This window comes from Amblyomma maculatum, unplaced genomic scaffold, assembly GCF_055883805.1.
Source record: "Amblyomma maculatum isolate TAMU_Amacu unplaced genomic scaffold, ASM5588380v1 scaffold_27, whole genome shotgun sequence".
NCBI lineage: Eukaryota > Metazoa > Arthropoda > Arachnida > Ixodida > Ixodidae > Amblyomma > Amblyomma maculatum.
Window position 1 is genome coordinate 330623 of NW_028146752.1, and position 23308 is coordinate 353930.

Sequence of the window (23308 nt, forward strand, 5' to 3'; positions counted from 1 at the left end):
CACACACACACACACACACACACAATGTATTACACTAATTTATGTTTCAAATTTTCCTCTTTCTATTTTTGATGCACCAATACTCAGCATTAGCATACATCGCGTTTCCATTCTGAGTGTTTTGAAACCTTTGAACCCCATTTTTCTAATTTTTAATTATTTAAGTTATGTCACTGATCTATGACACAGACTGAATTTTCATATTAGCATCATCAATCATTAGATTTTAATTCTGAGCATTTGACACATTTGAACACCCTTTTAATTTTAATTTTATAATTATTTCAACTGAATAACTGTTCAAATACACACTCTAATGCTCCTTAACTAGCACAATCATGCACTGGTTTTACATCGTGAGCATTTTTACACCTTTGAACACCCTTTTTCATTTTTTTTTTTCATTTCTATAATTCAATTAATTGCACTTTCCTAATCCATTGTTTATCACACACCAATCAAACATTAAGCACTAGAACCACAAATTACCATATAATTTTTTATGCAACCCCCGATTATTTCCCACACTCGAAGCAGACTACTACTACGCCGACTGAATGAGCTGTACAAACTGTCATTTAATATCCACTGCAGTGCACAGCTAAAGTTTCAGGTAGTGAGCTGCTTAGAAAAAAAATTCAGACCGCCGCAATGTACGAGCGCAACTCTCTCGTGTATGCAAAGCGCCAAGGCGGGTCAGTTGGGAACCAAACTAGTTCCGTTAGTCAACTGGCAACATGAGGGCGGCGGCAAGTGCCCCTTCAGAAACTGGCACCACCCTAAGCCGGGCGCTCCGACGCAACATGTAAGCTCCTTAGCATAAAGATACATGCAGCTCCTCGCTCGGCAGAGGCTGACGCTGCAGTAGCGCTGCGCTATTACCAAACATTTTACCACTTCTATAAATATAAATATCTAAAACACTTTTAAGATAGCTTCCCTTACAATCAATCCTTAATCTCGTTTTTGTTTTACGTTGTCCATTTGAGCCGTCACACGAAAACTGCATGTAACAAAAACCTGGATGTGCAGAAAAATCTCGGACATACTACAATTTCGTTATAACTAAGTTTAACTGTATATCCCATGCAACCTTCTTGAAAATATCATGACTCAAGAATAATTAGTCCTTGTCCGAGGTTGCAACCCCTCTGCCAAAAATGATCAATGCGTTTACAAACATAGTGGGGCGCTCATGGATGCTGCAGCTGTTTGGAGGTATAAAATGGGGTCAGTACCTATAGAAATAAATAAATAAAGCGTTCAAATCGCATCATTCTGTAAAGTGAAGCCCTATAACCGACCGTGAAAAGACGAAACATCATTTCAAAGACATGCGTTTAAAACATCCGGATATATGAGTAACTTATTGCTGGCGGTACAGGGCAGCAGCATGTCCAACGAGAACACATATAAGTAAAACTTTCTGAATATGTTTTTAGGTTTCACACACCCACGCAGGCAGCTACTCATTATCAAGTGGGGAACATTTTGGAGAAGCATGTGACAATGTTGTATTGAAGCAATCTTTTTAAACTATTACCATAAATGCTCTCACAAGTTACTCTACCCACTTGATGTTCCTCTGAATCGTCCAGTAGTAGAACATGCTGCTGCATACAGTACATATGCTCTCCTATAGAGTTGTTCCTTTGAATCGTTCACGATTCTCGTGTAATAGAACATGCTGCTGCATACAGTACATATACTCTCCTACAGAGTTGTTCAAACGACTCCCCGGACGGTAGTAAATGAAAACTTCAGGGTAATTCCAGGGCAACCTAAATACTTGATTGATGCTAGGGTAATCAACTAAAATACAGCATGAAAGAATGTGGACAAAGAAACACATACCAGCACAGGACAGGTGCTGATTACTACCTCAGCTAACCTTGTTTTTTTTTTTAATCTGCACAGGTAACGATGCTATGTTTCAGTTTTGCTGTCTTTTCTTGTTCGATCATCTCAAAAGCCTTTTTCCAATCAAGCCACATGGTTTAGTGTGTATGGTATCTACCACACCTGGTTTACGAAAAATAAATAATTGGTCGTCAAGGCCTGTCGTCCTGTGCTGGTGTGTGTTCCTTTATCCCTGTTCTTTCGCGCTGTTATTCCTTAATTAGCTATTAACCAACCAGCCCAGACAAAAAGTCCTGATGCTATGCAAAATGGTTACTATACAGTGGCTGAGGGTAGTTTTTTGATAAGGAACTTTACCCCAGCAGCCTTTGACTCTGGCACCTAAGGGTGCTGTGTTTGCAAACAGAATCTAGGAGCAGACACCAAGTTATAGTGCTGTTCGAGGACCGACTGCAATACAAAGGGTCTCAACAACAATATTTGTGCCAACATACGTAGCAGCATGTTGGACCACCTGAAAAGCTTGCTCAATATGGAGAACACCCAAAAAGTAGTGCGCTTTCCGGTGGTGTGCTTGACTCAGAATTTACCTTTACCACGGTGTTTCTAAAAAGACAGCTTCGAAATGCAATAGCACACTTTGTTGCACTCGCTTTCCAAAGTACTCTTTCATTCTCTTTACATGAGCCATGCTCCCACTCACGGTGGTCAATAACCCCCACATGCATACTCCCTGAACCCCATTTAATCTGGCATGTTCAATGATAGGATGTGCTAAGCTTTTTTTCACAAAAGGAAGGCCCCGCAGGCTACCTGTGAAGTACAAAATATACTTTTGAAAACCTCTGCTTAGTACATGTACTCCTAGGGGTGTCCGCCCTATTTTACGTCCCTGGTGGCATTACCGTCATAATCAGCGTCTGTCTATAAAGCAGTATTCACACGCGGGCGATGAAATCCTCCCTAAGCAAGGCACACACATCAAGCATCTGAGAGACCATGCAGGGTTGCAGCCTCCGGTTCTGTTCTAGTGGTAGAGACAGGTACTGTTTCCTTAGCCGCCAGCACAACTGGCCACTGCATTTACGCGCATAATAATGACTGCCATGACCCCCGTCACTATGATGCTGTGACTAATGACAAAGGACAAAACGAAGGCCAAATGGGACAGCTCATCACAATACATTGCCTCTCGAGTGTGCAGGCTGGCAGTGCGTGCCTCCCTACCTGTCGGAAAAGCGGGCGCTCTTCCCGATTAAACTTGATGCAGTCCTCAGTGAACCGGATAAGTGCCTTGGGCGTGTCCTTGCGTGCTATGCTGAGGTCAGGTCGCAGCAGGCCATGCCCCACCATGAACAGGATCTGCATCATGTGTCGGCCATGCAAGTGAAGAAGAAGCCCCTTATGTTGAGGAGGGATGCACAAGCACAGTCAAAGAAAGTGGACAAGCCGTTTGGTACACGGATGATTCCGTATACAAAAATGGGAAGCGAGAACCTTACCTGCAACCTAGGAGTGAGGGATCAGTGCACCCATGCTAGTGAGACACTTTTTGGCAGCGACATGTTGTCCGCCACAACACTGCTCGCTAGGCGCACTTATGCCTAGCCTTTTTTGCAATCATAAGATGTCTAACCCTGTTGCCAATACGCTACAAATAGAATAACGAATATAATGGCTTCAGCAGCATAGCACGCCACGTGAGGGCCACTGCTAGGCTTCAAATTAGGTTGATCCCCCTGCATGAATGCAATGCAGTGTGCAAGCCATCTTCAAGCACACCCCTTGCCATGCAGTTTCACAGCACTAAAGCTGCTAGCCAGTCTCTGTGTGCAACAAGAACGATCGCAGCGAGGGGCACATTTCGATATATCAAACTGAAAAACATGCTGTTCGATGTACAGTCAAACCCCTCGACAATGAAATTCTCTCTGCAATAAAATATTTTCAAAACTCTGGTGAGTGCTCATAGGAATATAGTCAAACCCGGATATTTCGAATTTTGGTTATATCGAACTGACGGAATATCCCTTTGAAAATCTCATGTAAAACTATAGGAGCGCTGCGTCGTATATAGAACTCCAATTTCACTGGTTATTCGATATATTGAACTCTGCACCATGTAATGGATCACCTTTGGCCATTTGCCGCGTGACGTTTTCAACCACGCGCAGAAGGAATGAGAGAATGCGGTGACGGCTTGTCTAGAGCAACGCCGCGCCCTTTCCCCAAAAGTGCACGCATCTGCGGTGATAGTTTGCAGTGCGTCAGCACGTGACGCTTGCAAGCCATGCGCGTGAAGGAACCAGAGGGAACCGGTTTGGCAACAGCCGGTACGGAGCAGACACAGCCAATGCAGCCGTGGTGTTCATGAGAGGGGAAACAACGTGACAGAACAAAACGCAAGGGTGCGTTTTTTATTCTGCGATTCTTTTACCTCTTCCTCTCTCTTTCCCGGTCTTCGTCCACAGCAGCACGCACTACGCATGTACCGACAAGCCAGCTCAGCCCGTGGCAGACAGAATGTCGGATGCTTTCTCCAGTGTGCGTTGTGAATCCTTTGTGCATGGCGGGTGACGTGTGTCATGCTGAACATGCAGCATAGCACAAGTTATAGTATGATGGCTGCGGACTTAAGAAGTGGCAGTTAAATTTTTTTCGCGCGAGTCTTTTATTCTTGTGGTCGTCGTGCTGAATGTGCGCTGCTATCGCAGCTGCGGACGTTAAGGAGTGGCAATTTTCGTTTTAGTTTTTATTTTGTGAGAGTCGTCCATCTTTGTCGTTGTGCTGAACATGCGCACCATAGCGTAAGCTATGGTGGTTGCGAACGTTAAGCAGCGGCAGAATTTTTTTATTACTTTTTTTTTTTTTTTTGCGAATCATCCATTTTTGTCGTCGTACGGTGTAGTGTACGCTATGGCGGACATTATAAGTGGCAGAATTGCTTTTTTTTTTCTTTTCGTTTTTAAGTCGTCCATTCTTATCGCCGTGTTGAACCTGCGGAGTAGTGTAAGCTATGGCGGCTGCGGAAGAAGCGGCAGATTTGTTTTCTTTTTCTTTTTTTGAGTCTTTCATCCCTGTCAGCGTGTTGAACGTGCGGCGTAGCGCTGTGGACGTTAAGAAGCAGCAGCAGATTCCGTCCATCCTTGCATCTATGAATCAACGAAAGCACGCAGTCAATTGCGATAATGAAATCGACCTTTTGCACTGTTCGCTTCAAATGGCATTTGCAGCTATCACGCTTTCCATTGATTTTTTGGCAGTGGACTCTGGCAGTCCCAAGCAGGGTGTAATAAATCCACAGTTCCTACAGATTCAAAAGGGGCAAATTAAGGATATTCAACGAATTTCAAGGCCCAGTCGGAGTATTTTCAAGGACTGAACACAATGCTACATGCAGTAGTTTTCAATATCAGGTACCAATTTTACTGAACAAAATCGAAAGAGAAACATTTCAAGGAACAGCTTGTATTGCGCTAAGCCAACAAGACGAAACATTTAATAATTATATTGGCTTAGTGCAATACTGGATTTAATTAAAAATGTTCCGTCTTGAAAAACACCCTGCAATGCATTGCACCGATGTCGAAGAGCAATCTATTCTGCAAAACTGCTAATGGCAATTTCAGGGCAGCTCCTGCCACTTTTCCTGAATCTTCTCGTTGAGGCTACACAGTTCCCCAGTCTTGCTTCGTGCAGCCTTCCTCAGACTAGTGGATGTGACAATGTACCTCAGATCATCAGCTGCCTCTGCCTTTTCACCATACGTATCTGCTGAAGCCCGAAGGTCAGCTTTTGTTGCCTTGAGTTTTTTTTCATCGCGTCGATCTCTTCGTCGATGCAGCGCCTCTTTGATTCACTGACATCATCACGTTGCTTTTTTTTTTTGTTACTGCCTCCAGGTGTGCAGTATACTGCTGCCGGGCAGCTGATTCGCACTTTTCAGCACCTATAGGTGGCACGGTTGTATCACTGTCATGGAGAGCGCAGGGGTGATTGAGGTTTCACAGAAGCGCGCACGTATGAGGAAGCGTGCAGCTCCTGGCCCGGCTGTGCACCTTGAGACGATTTTTGTCACTGGTACATGAAACGCGGAACTGTGTCGTGAGGAATGAGGCAGCATTTACCACATGCGGCGACAATCATTGGCGATTCGTCGAGCGATGACGCCAACGCCCGTCATTTCTGCTGGTGCACACCGCACTATGCGGCTGTACCCGGCGACAGAGCGTTGTGTTTTCAGCGTTGCTCTGTTACCGCCGCCACGTAGTCCGCTATAGGAGAGTAAAGTTAAGCTAGTATCCAGTTTCTAAATGCTGAACAGCATGAAATATAACACTGATGAAAGTGTTTCTAACGCATCGTGCGTCAAAAAAAAAAAAAAAAAAGTGAAGACGAAGAAGTCACACTGCAGCGTTGCACTGCTACACTGTGATGCAGACTCGCATAGCAAGCAAGGACTTTTTCCAGCTCCTTTCGAAAATTAAAACTATCTAGCCACACTAGCCTTTTTTTTTTTTTTTACCACCCTACCAAGCTTTTACTGAATTGCCTGGATGCGCTCATATATGCAAGGATCAGATGAAGTTAGCATCTGCAGGTTCTTCGCTGAAACTGGACTAGGAAACAAACAAACAAACAAACAAACAAAAAACGAACGGAAGTTGGGTACTCCAAGGCCTTCTGCGATTGGCTTATAAAATGTTCCCGACACAATACAGAGCCACCTGCCCTTGGTGCGATGCCACACCTACACTTTATCATATCACGTGGGAATGCGAACGCAACAAAGCATTCCACCAACACGAAAACCCGAGTGCGGAGCAATGGGAGAGTCGGCTCACCAGCAGCGAGCTCGCGACCCAAAGGGCCTTAGTGCAGCACGCGACTGATGCAGCACGACTCAGTGGAGCCTTGGAATAGGGGCCCACCCTTGCTGACGAGAAGTCTCAAGTCGCCAGCGCCAGAGCAGACGACGGAGACTTCACAACCGCGAAGCCCTTAAAATATTCAATAAAGTTTTCACTCACTCACTCCTCGTGAGCTGCTTCAGGGTGACATCGAAACTTTCTAAAAATCCAGAACCTGAGCGACAGCGAAAAGCGGCAATGCTTCGCTGTCGCTGTGTCTACAAACAAGCGCGCTGAAGGCCCCACTCGACACGGTGACCATGGAGATCTGCCGTAAAAGAAATGCATAAAGGCAACGATGGCATAGTTTTTCTTTACGCGCGTGCAACATTTTCGGTACTGCAACTCACGTTGTATACCCTGTACGTGCACAGTGCGTACGCTTGAAATGCGGCAGGTGTAAACAAACAAGGCCAATTTAGCCGTTTGAATGATTTACCACTGTCGTACAAATAGCGAATGCCCGTGCAACATTTAAGCATGTTTTTCAACGGTCGTACATGCGCTTTAAAGACACGGACTAACAAGAAACACGACATGTTTGTCCATTGCGCAAGTATGACCAACTGGAATGGAACAACTCGCCCAAGCCAAACTATTAGTTAACGCGTTTTTCTTTCTTTTTTTTTTTTTTTTGCAGGCATGTACCTGTATTGAAATACATATAATAATAATATAGACATGATTTCAGCCAAAGCATATTCAAGTCATTCTGGCTCACTTGGGCAAACACACACCTCTGAAATATTCACATTCTCATTACCAACTTCATTACCATTCATTCAATGAAACCACTTGCCGCCCTCTGAACACTTTTCTGATTGTCTTGCATTGTATATTTAAGAGAAAATGCATTACTACTAAGAAGAAAGATCTCAGATTACTCCAGCAAAAATGTTCTTTCTTGCAGTGCTCACTGCATACAACCTTGCAGTCAGTCACTTTCTTCCCGATTCGCATCTTCAAGGTCTAAAGCGATTTCAGTTTTTTATCCTCGGGGAAGTTGTACAGGCTTGCTTAACCTGAAATTGCACAATTAGTGCACTGTGGAACACTACATATACGACTGCTTTTCGTGGTAGCATGCCCATCCTGCAAATGGTTGTGCCTACACACCCTGCACTGCAAACGCCGATCACTTGTGGGGCGCTTCCGAGAAAAGCCACGTGATGGCGCCAGCGTCGCTGAAGAGTCAAAATACAGCAGTCCTTTGGTCTTTCGTAATAGGGACATTAAGAACGCCCCCTGCTTTGTCCACAGCGTCGCATACAATATGTTACAAAATATAAGAGGTCCTTCAGGTTTTCTACAGCAACCTGGCGGTTCACACTAAACCGCTCCACAGTGGCCTGCCCGTGGCTGAGCACAAGCAAAAGCTTGACAACTTTCTAGAGTTCCCCATATGATGAATTAAACTTCATCAGCTCAGACAAGAACTCGTCTAACCTGTTTACATTCTTCTCAAACATTCGTAGGTTATACATCTTTTTCTGCAGGAACTCAGTGTACTCCCCTAGTACAGTGTCTCTTTGGTGCTCAGACATTCTGCCTTCTGTAATAAGGGCATCCAACTCTCCTCTGAAGCCGGCGAGGTACTCATCTGGTTTAGTACACATTTGTCGTAGGAGAGAGGACAAACTTTTAATGATTGAGAATCTTAGTGGACTTCTCTTAAGCACCTTCTCTGTCACACTGATCAAGAAGGATTTGCATTCCATGTGGAACTGGAACACGTCCTTCTGGCTTGCTTTAGTTTTCCTGACAGTCTGTTCAGCAGCATGGCCTGTATCCACCTATTCAAGTGGGGTGTGATTCTCAGTGCTTTCAATGTCCACCGTCAGCAGACCAGAGACTCCTATAGTTGAAGACAAGACAGAGCACTTCAGAAACTTTGTCAGTAGCTTCCTGACTACTGTTTCCAAGTCCCTTGCCAGAAAGAACACCATGGGCTGATCCGTTTGATACTAAGAGAGGAATGGTTTGAGGGTTATGGCCACAGCCAGTGCAAATTGAAGCTTTGCTAGCAGTAAGACATCACTGGCAAACTCGCACAAGTTGTGAAATGATCCATATTTTGGAAGCTTACTTCCTTCTTCCTTGCAGCTGCGATAAACGTCTTAATATCACACCACAATAGCAAAGCTCTCTCTATCACAGGGCTCCAACCACCGGTGGGCAACAAAGTTCAGGGGAAAAGTCTCCTGACCGGTAACTGCTGAGAGATCTTCCCTGCTTGCAAGAGAATCATGGAAAAGTACGCTCAGACTGGAGAGCAGACAGTCAACTACCCACTCACTTGCTGTAACACCTACCCTGTAGGCGTTGTGCATGGTGTGGAGGTCACAGGAGGCCAGCCATTAACTTGGTATGCTTGATGCCGGTGCTCTTGGAAATTCTTGAGTAACTAAGGTTAACATTAGGACCATCCATTGAAATCTGAAGAATTTTCTCAAGAGGAAAAGGCTCAAGCGCACTCCGCAGCTTTCCTTGGATGTCCTCGGATTTCCTCGGATGTCGAGTGCCCCATAAACACCAAGGTATAGTACCTCATTGCCACCTTGTGAGATTAGTTCTAAAACCGGATGTGAACATCAAATTGTTTCCGCTGGAGATAGTCGTTCATGGACTCGTTGAAGAGTACCACGTAGTAATCACAATCTTTTATCTCCTGCTGCAAAGCAGATAAAAAGAAGGGCCTCAGACCATGGCATGCCACTTAGGCACATTTTTCTCTCCACAAGAAAATGCTTTGGCCACGTCACTGTCTGGGAACATACGCTGGAATAGCTGGCCTGCTTAGGATGATGACTGATAGGAGAAATGCATGTGACAATCTACAAAGTTCACAGAATCTCTGCATTCGTCACCAGCACGTGTGCCTCGCAAGCATCGTCTAGCTTTCCCGAGGCGGGACGGCTGACTGTTGGCTCGTACTTGGAACTAAATACTTTCGCACCAAGCTAGTGGATGCAATCTTCAAGACAGCATGCTTAGCACTCTTCATATGGCTCTTTAACGCTGACTCGCCCATGGCGATGACATCGAAGGTTTTGCTGCAAGGCGTCGTATCTGGTGCAATTCAGTCTGTGTAATCGTCGTTGTGAAGCCATGCGCCTTGAAATTTGCATTTCCCAGGCATTTTCTTTGCAGTCGGAAGCTTCAGCCGCAACAAGTCGGTTGCAGAACCTTTTGCCGTCAACTACGATAACAAAGCGTCAAAATCAAATCGGAGACTGAATCGGCTGAAGGAGTGACTCCAATGTAGCTAACCATCGCGCTTCAGAGCCAAGTGGTTCCAATGTGGCTAACTGTCGCGCAACACTGGCTATATTATCACAAACTAATATTTTACGCCTGAATCACAGATATTGAAACACGATATTGAAAATACAAGTATTTTAAACTAAAACTGTCTACATTTACTCTAGGGCAAATTTCACTGCGTTCAATCAGGCTCTAGAAGTTTTTCTGGACCACTTCATTCATAGATAGAGCGATCGGTAAATGCGATCGGCGATCATTCATAGAGCGATCGGTAAATGAGAATTGGGTGCTGTTTAAAAGCAAACTTCATGAGTTAATTGATTTGTACATTCCTCATAAAACAATTTTGACCAACCGACACGCACCGTGGTACAACCAGACACTAAAACGCCTCGGCAACAAAAAGAGAAGGCTATTATCCAAAATTAAACACTCAAAAACACATGAGCTGTGCTCAGCGCTAAAAGTAACTGTTAGGGCTTATAAAAATGCCTTGAAAGAAGCGAAACATAATTTTTTTAATTTCACACTGCCATCGTTTCTGTTAAATAATCCGAAAAAGATTGAACCATTACACACGAGCCAGGCCAGTCAGCAATATCGCTTGTTGATTCTAAGTCTAACCCCATTCCTGTGAGCAACTGCGCTAACGTTCTGAATCAGACCTTTGCTGAAGCATTTTCACGCGACCATAGTTCCCCTCTTCCTGTTTACAAAAGTTCTTCTGAATTTCCGATGGATCCCATTAGATTTGACTATGATGGGTTATTTAGTATAATTGAGCATTTGAAACTGTCTTCTTCTTGTGGGCCCGATTACATCAATACCAAAGTACTAAAAAACACTAAAACTTATTCCTCGATTATATTGTCTGAGATATTCGAACAGTCACTACAACATGGAATTTTGCATGACGACTGGAAAATAGGCAGCGTAGTTCCACTCCATAAATCAGGCGACAAGCATGCGGCTAACAACTATCGACCAATATCTCTAACTTCTGTATCTTGCAAAATCACGGAACACGTCATTTTTTTCGCCTCTTCAACATGGTTTTAGAAAACATTTTTCATGTGAAACACAGTTAGTGGCATTCGTAAATGATATACATTCTTCACTTGACATTGGGTATGAAATTTACTGCATATATTTAGATTTTTGTCGTGCTTTCGATAAGTGTCTCACAGGCTACTTCTTTATAAATTGAGCATGCTTAATAGTGACAACAACTTACTAAAATGGATTGAATGCTTTTTAACTAATCGCTCGCAGTTTGTTCACGCTAATGGCTACCTCTCCTCGTCAGTCCTTGTAATTTCAGATGTCCTGCAAGGATCTGTGCTTGGCCCTCTTTTATTTCTGATTTACATAAACGATCTGCCTAACAACAATAAATCAACAGTCAGACTTTTTGCCGATGATTGTGTCATATATCGCTCAGTAAAAACTACTAATAATCTAAGTGTGCTTCAAGCTGACCTCGATGCTGTTTCTGACTGGTGCTTTGCACAGAATATAACACTTAACACGACTAAATGCGAAGTAATATGCGTTTCTCGTCGCGGCATTTATAGTCCCATTTCATATAACCTTAAAGGCGCATCATTAACATCAGTAAAATCATATAAATATCTTGGCGTTATTGTCGCATCAAACCTAACTTGGAATGAGCACATTATTTCCATTATCACAAATGCTAACCGCATGCTAGGCTATATTAAACGTAATTTTTCTATGGCACCATCATCTGTGAAACTACTACTTTATAAATCACTCGTTCGTTCAAAACTGGAGTATGCTGCGTCAGTGTGGGAACCCCACACAGATTTATTAACTAATGCTCTAGAGTCCCTTCAAAATCGCACTGCAAGTTTCATTCTCGGTGACTATGGGTGATTGTCAAGTGTAACACTCATGAAGCGCACATTGTCATTAGAACCTTTGTCGTGATACAGAAAAATCTCCCGCTTGTGCCTTTTCTTTAAAATGTGTCACAATAATCTAACGCTGAAAAATTCACTTATAACGTCACTGGCATACATCTCATCACGCATCGATAACTCTTGTAAAGTAGGAATACCTCATTTTTGAACTGCATTTTATCAATATTCATTTTTACCCAAAACAGCAACGGAGTGGAACTGCCTGCCTGAAACGCTGGTGCTTGCTGACAAAGTCGATGAATTTAAAAGAAAGCTGTGTGTACTGTGCAGCAACGATTGATAGTAATGTTTATTTTAGTTCCATTGTTTTATAGGTTAAGTTGTGCACTTCGGCCTTCCAGTGATCATGTTGTGCGTTGTACGCGACTTCTTATCTGCTTCCCTTTTTTTTTATCGAGTGTTGCTGTTTGTATGCGATATCGTGTGCGTCATTGTTTTTTTTTTTTCCACCCTTTCCTGTATTTATGCATTCAATAATTTGCAACCTGTATAATTTGTTTTGTTTGCTGTTATTATTTTATTGTGTGAATTCTGCATTGCAAACATCATTTGCCTTCATAACCTACAATGCCATGTACCCATGTTCTTTCCTCCCCTCCTTTTATTTTTTTTTTGTCAAGTGCCACTCCCCTCTATAATGCCCACCGGGCAAAGAGGGTAACTGAAATAAATGAATATATAAACCGAGTTTTTTTCTGATTAATAGCCATTTGCATGCACTAGGCTAGGAATTCAAGGACTTCCATCATCATCATCATCAGCCTGACTATACCCACTGCAGGGCGAAGACCTCTCCCATATTTCTCCAATTAACCCGGTTCTGTGCTAGCTGCATCCACTTGACCCCTGAGAACTTCTTAACCTCATATGCCCACCTAACCTTCTGCCTTCATTAACACTTCTTTTTGGGCGAGTTGGTTCATTTTTGGAAAACTTTGATAGAGTGCAAACACACACAACCACTAAGGACAAGAGACGAGACACAAGCGCCGTGTCTTGTGTCTCGTCTCTTGTCCTTAGTGGTCGTGTGTTTGCGCTCTATCAAAGAAAACCTTCTGCCGCCCCCTGCTACGCTTTCCTTCCCTTGGAATCCAGTTTGTTACCGTAAGCGACCATCGGTTATCCTCTCTTCGCACTACATGTCCTGCCCATGCCCATTTCTTCTTCTTAATTTCCACTAGAATGTCAGTAACTTGAGTTATTTCTCGACCCACCCTGCATGCTTCCTATCATTTAATGTTACCCCTACCATTTTTCGCTCCATAGCCCTCTGAGTTGTCCTCGACTCAAGGACTTTCAAGAAGCAGCAAAAATTCCAGGATTTTCAAGGGCCTTGAAAACGAAAATTTCAAATTCAGGGGCTTTCAAAGACTTCAAGGTCTTCAAGAACGTGTGCCCTCCCTAGATAAATCGAGCCAGGCTTGTGCAATCAAGCCATCACGGGCACTCTACCATGTTCGCTCCCCGCCACTGCAGGAGCTAACATCGAAAGTATAATCAGAAGATAAACACGTCATGACATTACTGCTACGCAGCACCTTGCCAATAAATGAGCTGTGGATGCAACGGCCGAAACGAAGGAATGTGCCACTGACTATGCTTTCTTTTTTTAAAATTCTCAGCGGCAAAACTGGAGGGTGGGTTCATTTGCGAGTGAGTTGATTATGCAACAAATACGGTATCATATTTTACGATCGCAAGCAGCATCTCAAGCCAATTTCTATATATCGAATAATCGTTAAATCGAACTATTTTGCGATTCCCTTCGAGTTCGATACATCGGAGTTCGACTGTAAATACATTTCACATCTCTCGGCAATAAAACCTTTTTGCACAGCAATGCCGCAATAACGAAATTTGCTGCAACACTGGTCCGCATGTAATGTGCCAGACTAAGGCTCACAGTGCCCAAAAAAAGTTAAAATGCATTTCCTCTGCACTCAAATTGCTTAAACTTATGCCGCTTGCCTGGCTGTTGCCACTTTTGTTTACAAAAATCGGTGATGGAGTTGACGTCTTTCGGGAGGGTATTTCTACAGGTCCTCCGTGCACAATCATGCGACATGGGACATGGGTAACATAGCTATATGCGTCACATGCACGTGCCTTATGGAGTCCTTTTTCTCTCTCTCTCTTTTTTTTTTTTTAGGCCGTGAACAGGAGCCAGGCGCTCATCATGTAGATGCTGCTGGGAAACGAGCTCGCCGTGGACCTTTCCAGCCTGAAAGTCGTACTGCCGTCCATGTTCGCAGTCCCTCCCATGCACTACAGACAAGTGGATGGCGACAAGTTCATCAACATCGCCGTGCTGGCGCGATGTAGAGCACAGTAAGCACCAATTCTGTGCGTTCAGTTTTTTGCTTTCATTTCTTCTGTTTCGGTAGTTCGCACCCCGCTAACTCGTATGGGAAGCGATTCGGGACCGAAGCATCTTGGGAGATTTCTTTCCTTGAGTGAGTGCGCTACTCACTGAAAAGGCGTGATCCGTGAAAATGTAGAGTAAGTGCCGATTGTGTGCGCTAAAAATTTTTTTGCGTTTCTTTTTCTTCCGATGGCTAGCGGGGTAGCTGGTATGAGAAGTAACGCAGTGAGTTGTGAGTGTGCTCTCCACAGCGCGCAGGATTATGGGTTTGCTTTCTGCATTGTAATGAAAATGTGCAAGCGTATTGAATGTATGCGGTGATGCAAATATATATTGATCGCATGCAGTGCCTGTGAGTGAGTTATTTGTGTGCATGCCCACATATGCACAATGCATGCCCACACACAAGCAGCTTTGTAATGGAAAAAAAAACTGCCAAGACTGTTTGCATCCTCTAAAGGGTGCATTGACGTTTAGATTAAGCTGTGATATTATACAAGATGTGGCTTAGCTATAGATGGACAATTTTCCGTCACTATAATTTTTTCCCATAACGGGCTTAAGGTACAAAAATGGCTCATTGAGCACAGTCATAACACGCTGCGCACAGAAGCAAACAAATCTTTAGCGCCCCCTCCGCTGCCGCTCAGGCCACCGCAGCCCATATGTCACTGTTCAGACAGTAAGGGACCCACATTTGAAACCGTAAACTTTGAACAGCTATAATAGTGCTAGTATTTGTTATACAGTTAAATCTCACTACGAGAGACACTGTTACAAGAGACACTTGGCTATAAGAGACATTTGAAAACTGTTTGGCTGGTTTCCTATGTTTTCCTATGTCTGCCATGTTAACAACATTGCATACAAGAGACATGGTTACAAGCGACACTCGGTTACTAAGGACAACTTTTGCAGGTCCCTGGAGTAAATTCTTCACTATTTAGAATGTAGGTGAAGAGTGCCGACTTGTACATGATGCACTCCAGACTCACTTAGCTAAATTCTGCTCCATATCAGCATCCTTTTTGTTGTATATGTCAGGAGCTGAGAAGGAGCGCTTCCCAATGATTGGAAAGCCAAAACGACCCCGTTGTTTCAGCCACTGGCATTGCATTACTGTCACTTACGAAGCAAATCAAAATGGATGAATGACATCCAGCATTTTTAACTCCTCGCTGTTTAAAATTTAATCACAAGGTGAAAGCTCAAAATCCTGATGTCTTTCTCTTTGCAGACAATGCTTCTTGCAGCACCAAAGTTTTCGTGCTCAAAGCCACCTCTTTGCAGACAATGCTTCTTGCAGCACCAAAGTTTTCGTGCTCAAAGCCACCAGTTATTTTTTTCACTCCAAACTCCACACCCTACCTTCTACCAATAGACAAAGGAATTATTATGCACTCAGTCAAGTTGCTGTACAAAACAAGGTTGGTAGAACGCCTGTTTCTCGACAGGCAGCAAGACTGCACTATAGTAATTGATGTGAAGTTTGCTGTTCATGTGATTTCAGGTGTCTGGAATGGCCTGAGAATTGAAGCCGTGAAAAACCATTTCAGACAAGCAGGCTTTTAATGTGGTTACATGATGTAAGAGGGCCCATATATGGATACTGTGGAAAGCTGCCTTGATGATGAAGCTTGGGCGAGCATCCAAAAGACTGCTGAGGTACCAGAATCTTTTGAGGAATTCGTATTTGCAGATGTGGATCTTGTGTGCTCCCAAAGAGCTTACAGACTGTGCAATTCTCGCACAAGTAAATGGCACATGTGCCATAGAGGATGACTACGAGGACATTTTAGAGGAAATGTGTCAGCATCTGAGGGTGACAAGCAAGTAAGAGTGCTTCAAAGGCATTAAAGCAATAGGAAAGCTTGCAAAGTGAAGTGCTTTACCTCCAGAATTTGGGAAGGAATACACTCTGCACAGATTTTCTGTTCTTGGGCGCCAAGATTACCTCGGAAGGAGACTGCAGCCATGAAATTAGGAGACGCCTGCTTCTGGGAAAGAGAGCAATGGTTAGCCTTGACCGCCTAGTAAAGAGCAGAGACATTAGTCTGCCAACCAAGATCCGTATAACCCGTGCTATGGTCTTTCCAGTTGTGATGTATGGATGCGAGAGTTGGACTGTGAAAAAGGCTGACCGCCGAAGAATTGACGCGTTTGAATTGTGGTGCTGGCGAAGACTCTTAAGAGTTCCTTGGACTGCCAGAAGATCAAATCAGTCGATATTGTCGACCATAAACCCTGACTGCTCATTAGAGGGTCAAATTCTAAAGTTAAAGCTCAGCTACTTTGGTCATCTGATGAGAAGAGAGGAGTCGCTGGAGAAAGATTTGATGTTGGGAAAGGTTGAGGGTCGCCGGAGAAGGGGTAGGCAGCGAACGCAATGGTTAGATGGCATTCTCGAGGCATTGCAGATGAAGCTATGTGATGTTAAGAAGATAGTGAGAGACCGGAAAGCGTGGCGTGACATGGTCCATAGGGTCACGAAGAGTCGGACACGACTGAACGCCTGAACTGAACTGAACACTCTGCACTCACAAAAATACATACTTGTATGAATAACTTCTTTAAGCTTTCCTGAACAATTTCCTGTTAATGCGAGTAAATGCATCTATATGCTGATGTGCAGTAAGCTGATCAAAATGGTGCTTTTAGAGTTTTTGGTTACAAGAGACCTTGCTTACTACAGACATCTTTTTCGGGTCCCTTGAGTGTCTCTTGTAACGAGGTTTTATAATAAAAAAAGTACTCTAAACATTGTATTCGTTTTGCTTCCCAGTACTTAGCAAATTGTCCATGCGAATGTTTTGTAGTGCAGTCATTTTTTCATTGTTCCCGCTAACTATGAACAATTAATTTGAACAATTAATTTCATTTATCTTTTGAACTGATTGGCCAATTGGAAAAATAGTTACATATTTGAAATCAGTGCAAGAAACTGAATCAGAATACCAGGTTTGATCAAATTTGGTCAAAATGAGGAAAAATAGCTCTAAGAGCCCTCAGGAACCTGCTTGTTGGTTGCTGAGGCCACTCACTTGCTAGACCCCAAAATGCCCATGTATCGGTTTGGCCTCCTCACCGATGCATCTGGGATTCCTTGAAATAACTACACAGAAGAAAGCTTCATTCGAGGAACGTGCAGAGCATCACTAAACCGGGAGTGTGTTCTTCCCACCAAATGTTCCACTCATTATGTCAGGACAAGCAAGAAGCCTTCCCAGAGCACAGGACTGCAGGGCTCAGTGACGGCACCCTACCTGGTCCTTGTTGTTGATGTGCGCGTAGGGGAGCTGCCCCGTGATGAGCTCGTAGAGGACAATGCCAAAGGCGTACACATCTGACTGGAACGAGTATGGATTTGGATCCTTCATGCGGATCACCTCCGGGGCCTGCACAGCACACCAGTCAAGTAAAAGGCACATGTTAGGGTGGGCGCCCAAAGTGAAATAAAAACAGACTGCCCAGCCCTCACTGCCTGAAGCATAATGGACTAGGAGGCAGAAAAATAGTTTTCTCAAACTGATTATTCACTGTTACCTAAGCACAGACATCAACAGACCACTCTGCCTTTTCTTACTGTGTCTCATTCCTGCGCTATTTCATACTTACTCTAAGAAAATAGAAATCCTCATTATGCTCTGCAAGAAAAAAAACAAAACAAAAAAAAAAAAACTACAACAGGAAGTAACAACCATAAACCAGCTACTCTGAACACCAGCAGCACAAAGAGAAAAAAATAATGACTGGGACGCTTAAGGCTTAAGAGTGGAATGTAACACGAACAGAAGAAGCGTCTCACATTGGTGAGGGAGAAGCAATGTTCTTGCGATTTAATTTTTTTTCCCCCAGAACAGGTTGTGGATCCAATTTACTGCCACTGCTCTCGGCCAAGTCAGATGTCCAGTACATGGCCACATCACCTGCCAAATGCAAATTCGGCCAAGTGATGTGGTCTAGTGATGTCGTACACCAAGCCAACTGCTGAGTGTATGACCATGTCATGCAACCCTGTGACATCATTAACCTCTTGACCAATTAGGGCATTGCATGACACCATTAAAACCTCGTAAGCTCTGTTCAACTGTACGCTGATGTTAAGTGCAGAAAAAAAAAAAAAAGACAACAAAAAACAATAAAAAAGAGGGCAACTGACCATCCAGAGGATGGACCCCGTTGGCTGGCTGAATGGCTGGGAGCCGCTCCACCTGGCCTTCACGGTGGCCAAGCCAAAGTCCCCTATCTTCACAGTCAGATCGTCGTGCAGGAATATGTCTGAGCACAACTCAGTCAAGGCTGCCAACAGTTCGTTGAGAAACGTACCCCGTTGAATAACATCTTCCCAAAGGCCCCACACTGAATTAAATTCTCACATTCCTTCTGGATGACCAACCGTGTTTAATCTTAACCAAGGCTCCACTGTTCCTCTAAGTGGATATTCACTTCACCCCGTCTCTGCGTCTAATTTACCTCCCATTCATACACACGTGTTCAGTATCCAGTACAGTCCACACATTTCCTCTTCTGGCTATGCAGCCAAGGCTACAGGGGCAGAGCTTTTGTCACAGTGTTACTACACCAAGTTGTTCTGGCATATCTGGCCCCTGTAACAATTTCAGTTCAGCTTTTACATGAAATAATAGTTTTTGAGCTGTTAATGATGCAAAGATGTGTTTCTTCACACCACTAGAGACCTAAGTAATGCAAATTTACTGTTAATAAATATGCCATGTATGTAACCGAAACAAGCGTGCAGCGAGACTGTGCAGAAACCGGCGCAGCAGACGCAGCCGACATATAATATGCGAGATTTCCAACAAATGGCGCAGGCAATGCATTGCACAGTGTACTCTTCTTAAAGTGCACCACACTAACGTTGCACAGGCCTGTGTTGTAGTATCATCATCACCAGCCTGACTATACCCACTGCGGGGCGAAGGCCTCTCCCATATTTCTCCAATTAATCCAGTTCTGTGCTAGCTGCATCCACTTGACCCCATGCATTCTTAACCTCATCCGCCCACCTAACTTTCTGCCGCCCCCTGCTACACTTTCCTTCCCTTGGAATCCAGTTTGTTACCCCAAGCGACCATCGGTTATCCACTCTTCGCACTACATGTCCTGCCCATGCCCATTTCTTCTTCTTGATTTCCACTAGAATGTCAGTAGCTTGAGTTATTTCTCTGACCCACTCTGCACGCTTCCTATCTCTTAATGTTACCCCTACCATTTTTCGTTCCATAGCCCTCAGGGTTGTCCTCAACTTAAGTAGAACTCTTTTGGTTAGCCTCCACGGTTCAGCCCCATAGGTGAGTACAGGTAAGATGCAACTGTTGTATACTTTCCTCTTGAGCGATACCGGTAAGCTGCTAGTCATAATCTGTGAGTGCTTGCCAAATGCGCTCCATCCCAATAAACATATTCGCCTACTACTTCCAGTACTTTGCTACCTAATGTAAACTGCTGTTCTTTCCCGAGGCTGTTGAACATTACCTTAGTCTTCTGCAGATTGATTTTCAAGCCTACCTTTCTACTTTTCCTGTCTAGGTCATCAATCATTATTTGCAGTTCATCCCCCGAGTTGCTTAGCAAGGCAATGTCATCAACAAATCACAGATTACTGAGGTGTTCTCCATCTACCCTTATCCCTAACTGCTCCCATTCCACGTCTCTGAATACTTCATTTAAGCAAGTTGTGAATAGTACTGGGGAGATTGTGTCTCCTTGCCCAACACCTGTCTTTATGGGAATTTTGTTACTTCCTTTATGCAGAACTATGGTTGCTGTGCAGCCACTATATATATCTTCCAGCACTTTCACGTACGGCTCGTCTACCCCCCGATTTCGCAATGCCTGCATAACCGCCGAGGTTTCACCTCTTTTTCGTAAATCAATGAATGCTATGTATAAGGGCTGGTTATATTCAGAGCATTTTTCTATCACCTGATTGTCGGTATGGATATGATCGATAATAGAGTACCATTTCTGAAAACCTGCTTGATCCTTTGCTTGGTTGCAGTCTAAGGTAGTCCTGATTCTATTAGAGATTACCTTAGTAAATACCTTATACGTAACATCAGTAATTTTTAAAATCCTTAGCGTCCCCTTTCTTATGAATGAGGATAATGTTTGCATTCTTCCATGGTTCCGGTACCGTCGATGACACCAGGCACTGCGTATACAGGGTGGCCAGCTTTTCTAGCACGATATCCCCCGTCCTTCGACAAATCTGCAGTTATCTGATCCTCTCCAGCTGATTTCCCCCTTTTCATAGTTTCTAGTGCTTTCTTGACCTCGTCCTTCGTCACTGGTGGAACGTCGTGACTGTTTTTCCCTACTGCCAATCTCATTACTGTCCTGAATATTTTGGCTGCTGTAGAGATCTGTATAGAACTCCTCGGCTACTTGACTATCTTGTCCATATTCGAGATGACGCTGCCCGCCTTGTCCCTTAGCGCATACATCTGGTTTTTGCCTATGCCCAATTTCTTCTTTACCGCTTTAAGACTTCCCCTGTTCTTTACAGCATGCTCAATTTTCTACATGTTATACTTCCTTATATCAGCCACCTTGCGCTTATTGATTAGCTTTGATATCTCGGCCAATTCAATCTGGTCTGTTGGATTTGAAGCTTTCATACTCTGCCGTTTCTTAATCAAATCTTTCGTCTCCTTAGACAGCTTACCGGTATCCCCTCCAACTATCCTACCGCCTATTTCTACCACACACTCAGTAATGATATCTCTAAAATTATTGTTCATTGCTTCTAGGGTAATGTCGCCATCCTCAGTTAGAGCTGAATATCTATTCTGTAGCGAGATCCTGAATTCTTCTGCTCTCCCCCTCACTGCTAATTCGTTGATGGGTTTCTTTCTTACTAATCTGTTGCATTCCTTCTTCAGATTTAGGCTAATTCGGGACCTCACTATCCTGTGGTCACTGCATCACACTTTCCCGATTACGTCTACATCTTGCATAAAGGCAGGGGTTGAACACATTATGAAGTCAATTTCATTTTTAGTCTCCCCGTTAGGACTTCTCCATGTCTAGTTCCGGTTCTTCTGTTTACTGAAGAAGGTTCGGCTCTGCAAACTCAACTAGTAACTCCCTCCTGCTGTTCCTAGAACCAATGCCATAGTTACCTACTGTCTGGTCTCCTGCCTGCTTTTTCCCTACCTTGGCATTGAAGTCGCCCATTAGTACAGTCTACTGCGTTTTTGCTTTTCGCATTGCCCATTCTACATCTTCGTAGAAGCTTTCAACTGCCTGGTCATCATAACTACATGTAGGTGCATAGGCCTATACAACCTTCAGTTTATACCGCTTATTAAGCCTAATTACGATGCCTGCCACCCTCTCATTAATACTATAGAATTCATCTATATTACCCGCTATATCCTTATTGACAAGGAAACCTAGTCCTAGTTCTCGCCTCTCTGGTAAACCTCGATAACACAGTACAGTCGACTCCACTTATAACAATATTCAAGTGCCACGAAATTTCCAATAATATCACCGATAATTGTTATAAACGGTTTGCCCGAAAAAAGCATAACAACTGCAGCGAGGGGTCACGGACAGCAAGTGACATGCGAGCTCTGCCGAGACATCGTTTTGGTGGCCCCGAAAAGGGTCTTGTAAAAAATAAGAGAAGGTTGCCGTGGCTGCCGCTCAGCTTGAGAAATCCCGAAGTAACACTGGGGTGAAGAGAGAGAGCGAGACGAAACTTTTATTTAAAAGCAGAGGAAATTGGGGCATGCAGGCCCTTGGGGTGAAATCGCCACAAGCATCTCACCACATACATCTCACTGGCTTGCACGAGAAAACCCCCTGTCCGCTAACCTTGAGTGCCTCACGTGAAGCGCGTCGATATCCTTCTCCATGGCATCTAGGTACACCACGTAGTGCAGCGGAAGGTCCCTCGCGAAAACAAAGCCCCAGAGGGACTGAATCAACTGCAGGGCCTTTTGCGAGAACAACACTGAGGCAGCCTGCCCTACCGCGTCATCGTCGCTGTCATTGCCGTCACTCTCATTGTCAGGTGCCTTGTCGAACGTGTTTGCGCCCACTGTCAAGCGAAGACTTTTCTTTGTCAAACTTCTCAGCGGAGCGGATGATCGTCGACACCATCGGTTACGATAGAGCATACTCCTTCATGATACAGCACTTCATCCCCAAATCGACAGCAGTCATCTTCAAATCGATAGCAGTGCGCTTTCTTTTCACCGGCAACGTCGTCCGATAATCAGCGGATGGATCAGCCATCTTCCGTTTCGGCGGCGATTCAAACGAGACGGCGAAACCGCATGGCCAGGAATGACTTCGGTGGAATCAACTTGCACGAACAACCAAATGCGTTTGCAGAACTGCGCAAAATGAGGGGCGAGCGGGCAAGTAGTGAGCAGATCAGCGGATCAGCGCTGTCGGTGCATTGGCGAAGTCCATTCGTGTTTCGGAGGGTGGCGCAGCACAGAGCTATGGGCGCAGTCTATTTGTGTTCTGAGGGGTGGAAGGGCAGCGGGAAAAAGGTGCACGTGGCTTACAATGCGGAGAAGGCCAGAAAACAGGTTCTATTGTATGAACGCTTGGCAGGGAGGGTGCAGCAGCTGGAATTTCTTTTTTTTTTTTTCTTTCCAAGAGTTTCGCATTCCACTACCTTTTGGTACGAGAACTCAGGAGCCAGACTTCACTGTTATAATCGATAATGTGGCAGGGGGGCATTGTAGTAAGCGGGTTATTTTACCCTAGAAAACATACAAAAGTGGACAGTACAGCAGGTTTTCATTGTTGTATTGTTAAAACCGGTATACAGTCGACGACCGATTTTTCGGACACCCAATTTTTCGGACATTTTCTCGGCCCCAGGACATACCTTATAAAGTCAATGTATTACGCTGCTCCAAATTTTGGACACTCTAAGTAGGGCTATTCAATTTTTCGGACATTCCAAGCGTCAGCCGGGCCAA

At 44.2% G+C, this 23308-nt stretch overlaps 1 protein-coding gene across 3 annotated transcripts in view; it reads right to left on the reverse strand.

Moving 5' to 3' along the window:
- The window catches only part of Raf (serine/threonine kinase raf oncogene), a 105240-nt gene that overhangs the window by 10514 nt on the left and 71418 nt on the right, over window positions 1-23308 (reverse strand). For all 3 annotated transcript variants that reach the window (XM_084586672.1, XM_084586673.1, XM_084586671.1), the window contains 3 exons: window positions 18499-18617; window positions 17603-17734; window positions 3088-3222 (listed from right to left, as the gene is read on the reverse strand). In XM_084586672.1, coding sequence (XP_084442798.1) covers window positions 3088-3222; window positions 17603-17734; window positions 18499-18617 — 386 coding nt within the window. The remainder of the gene's footprint in view (window positions 1-3087; window positions 3223-17602; window positions 17735-18498; window positions 18618-23308) is intronic.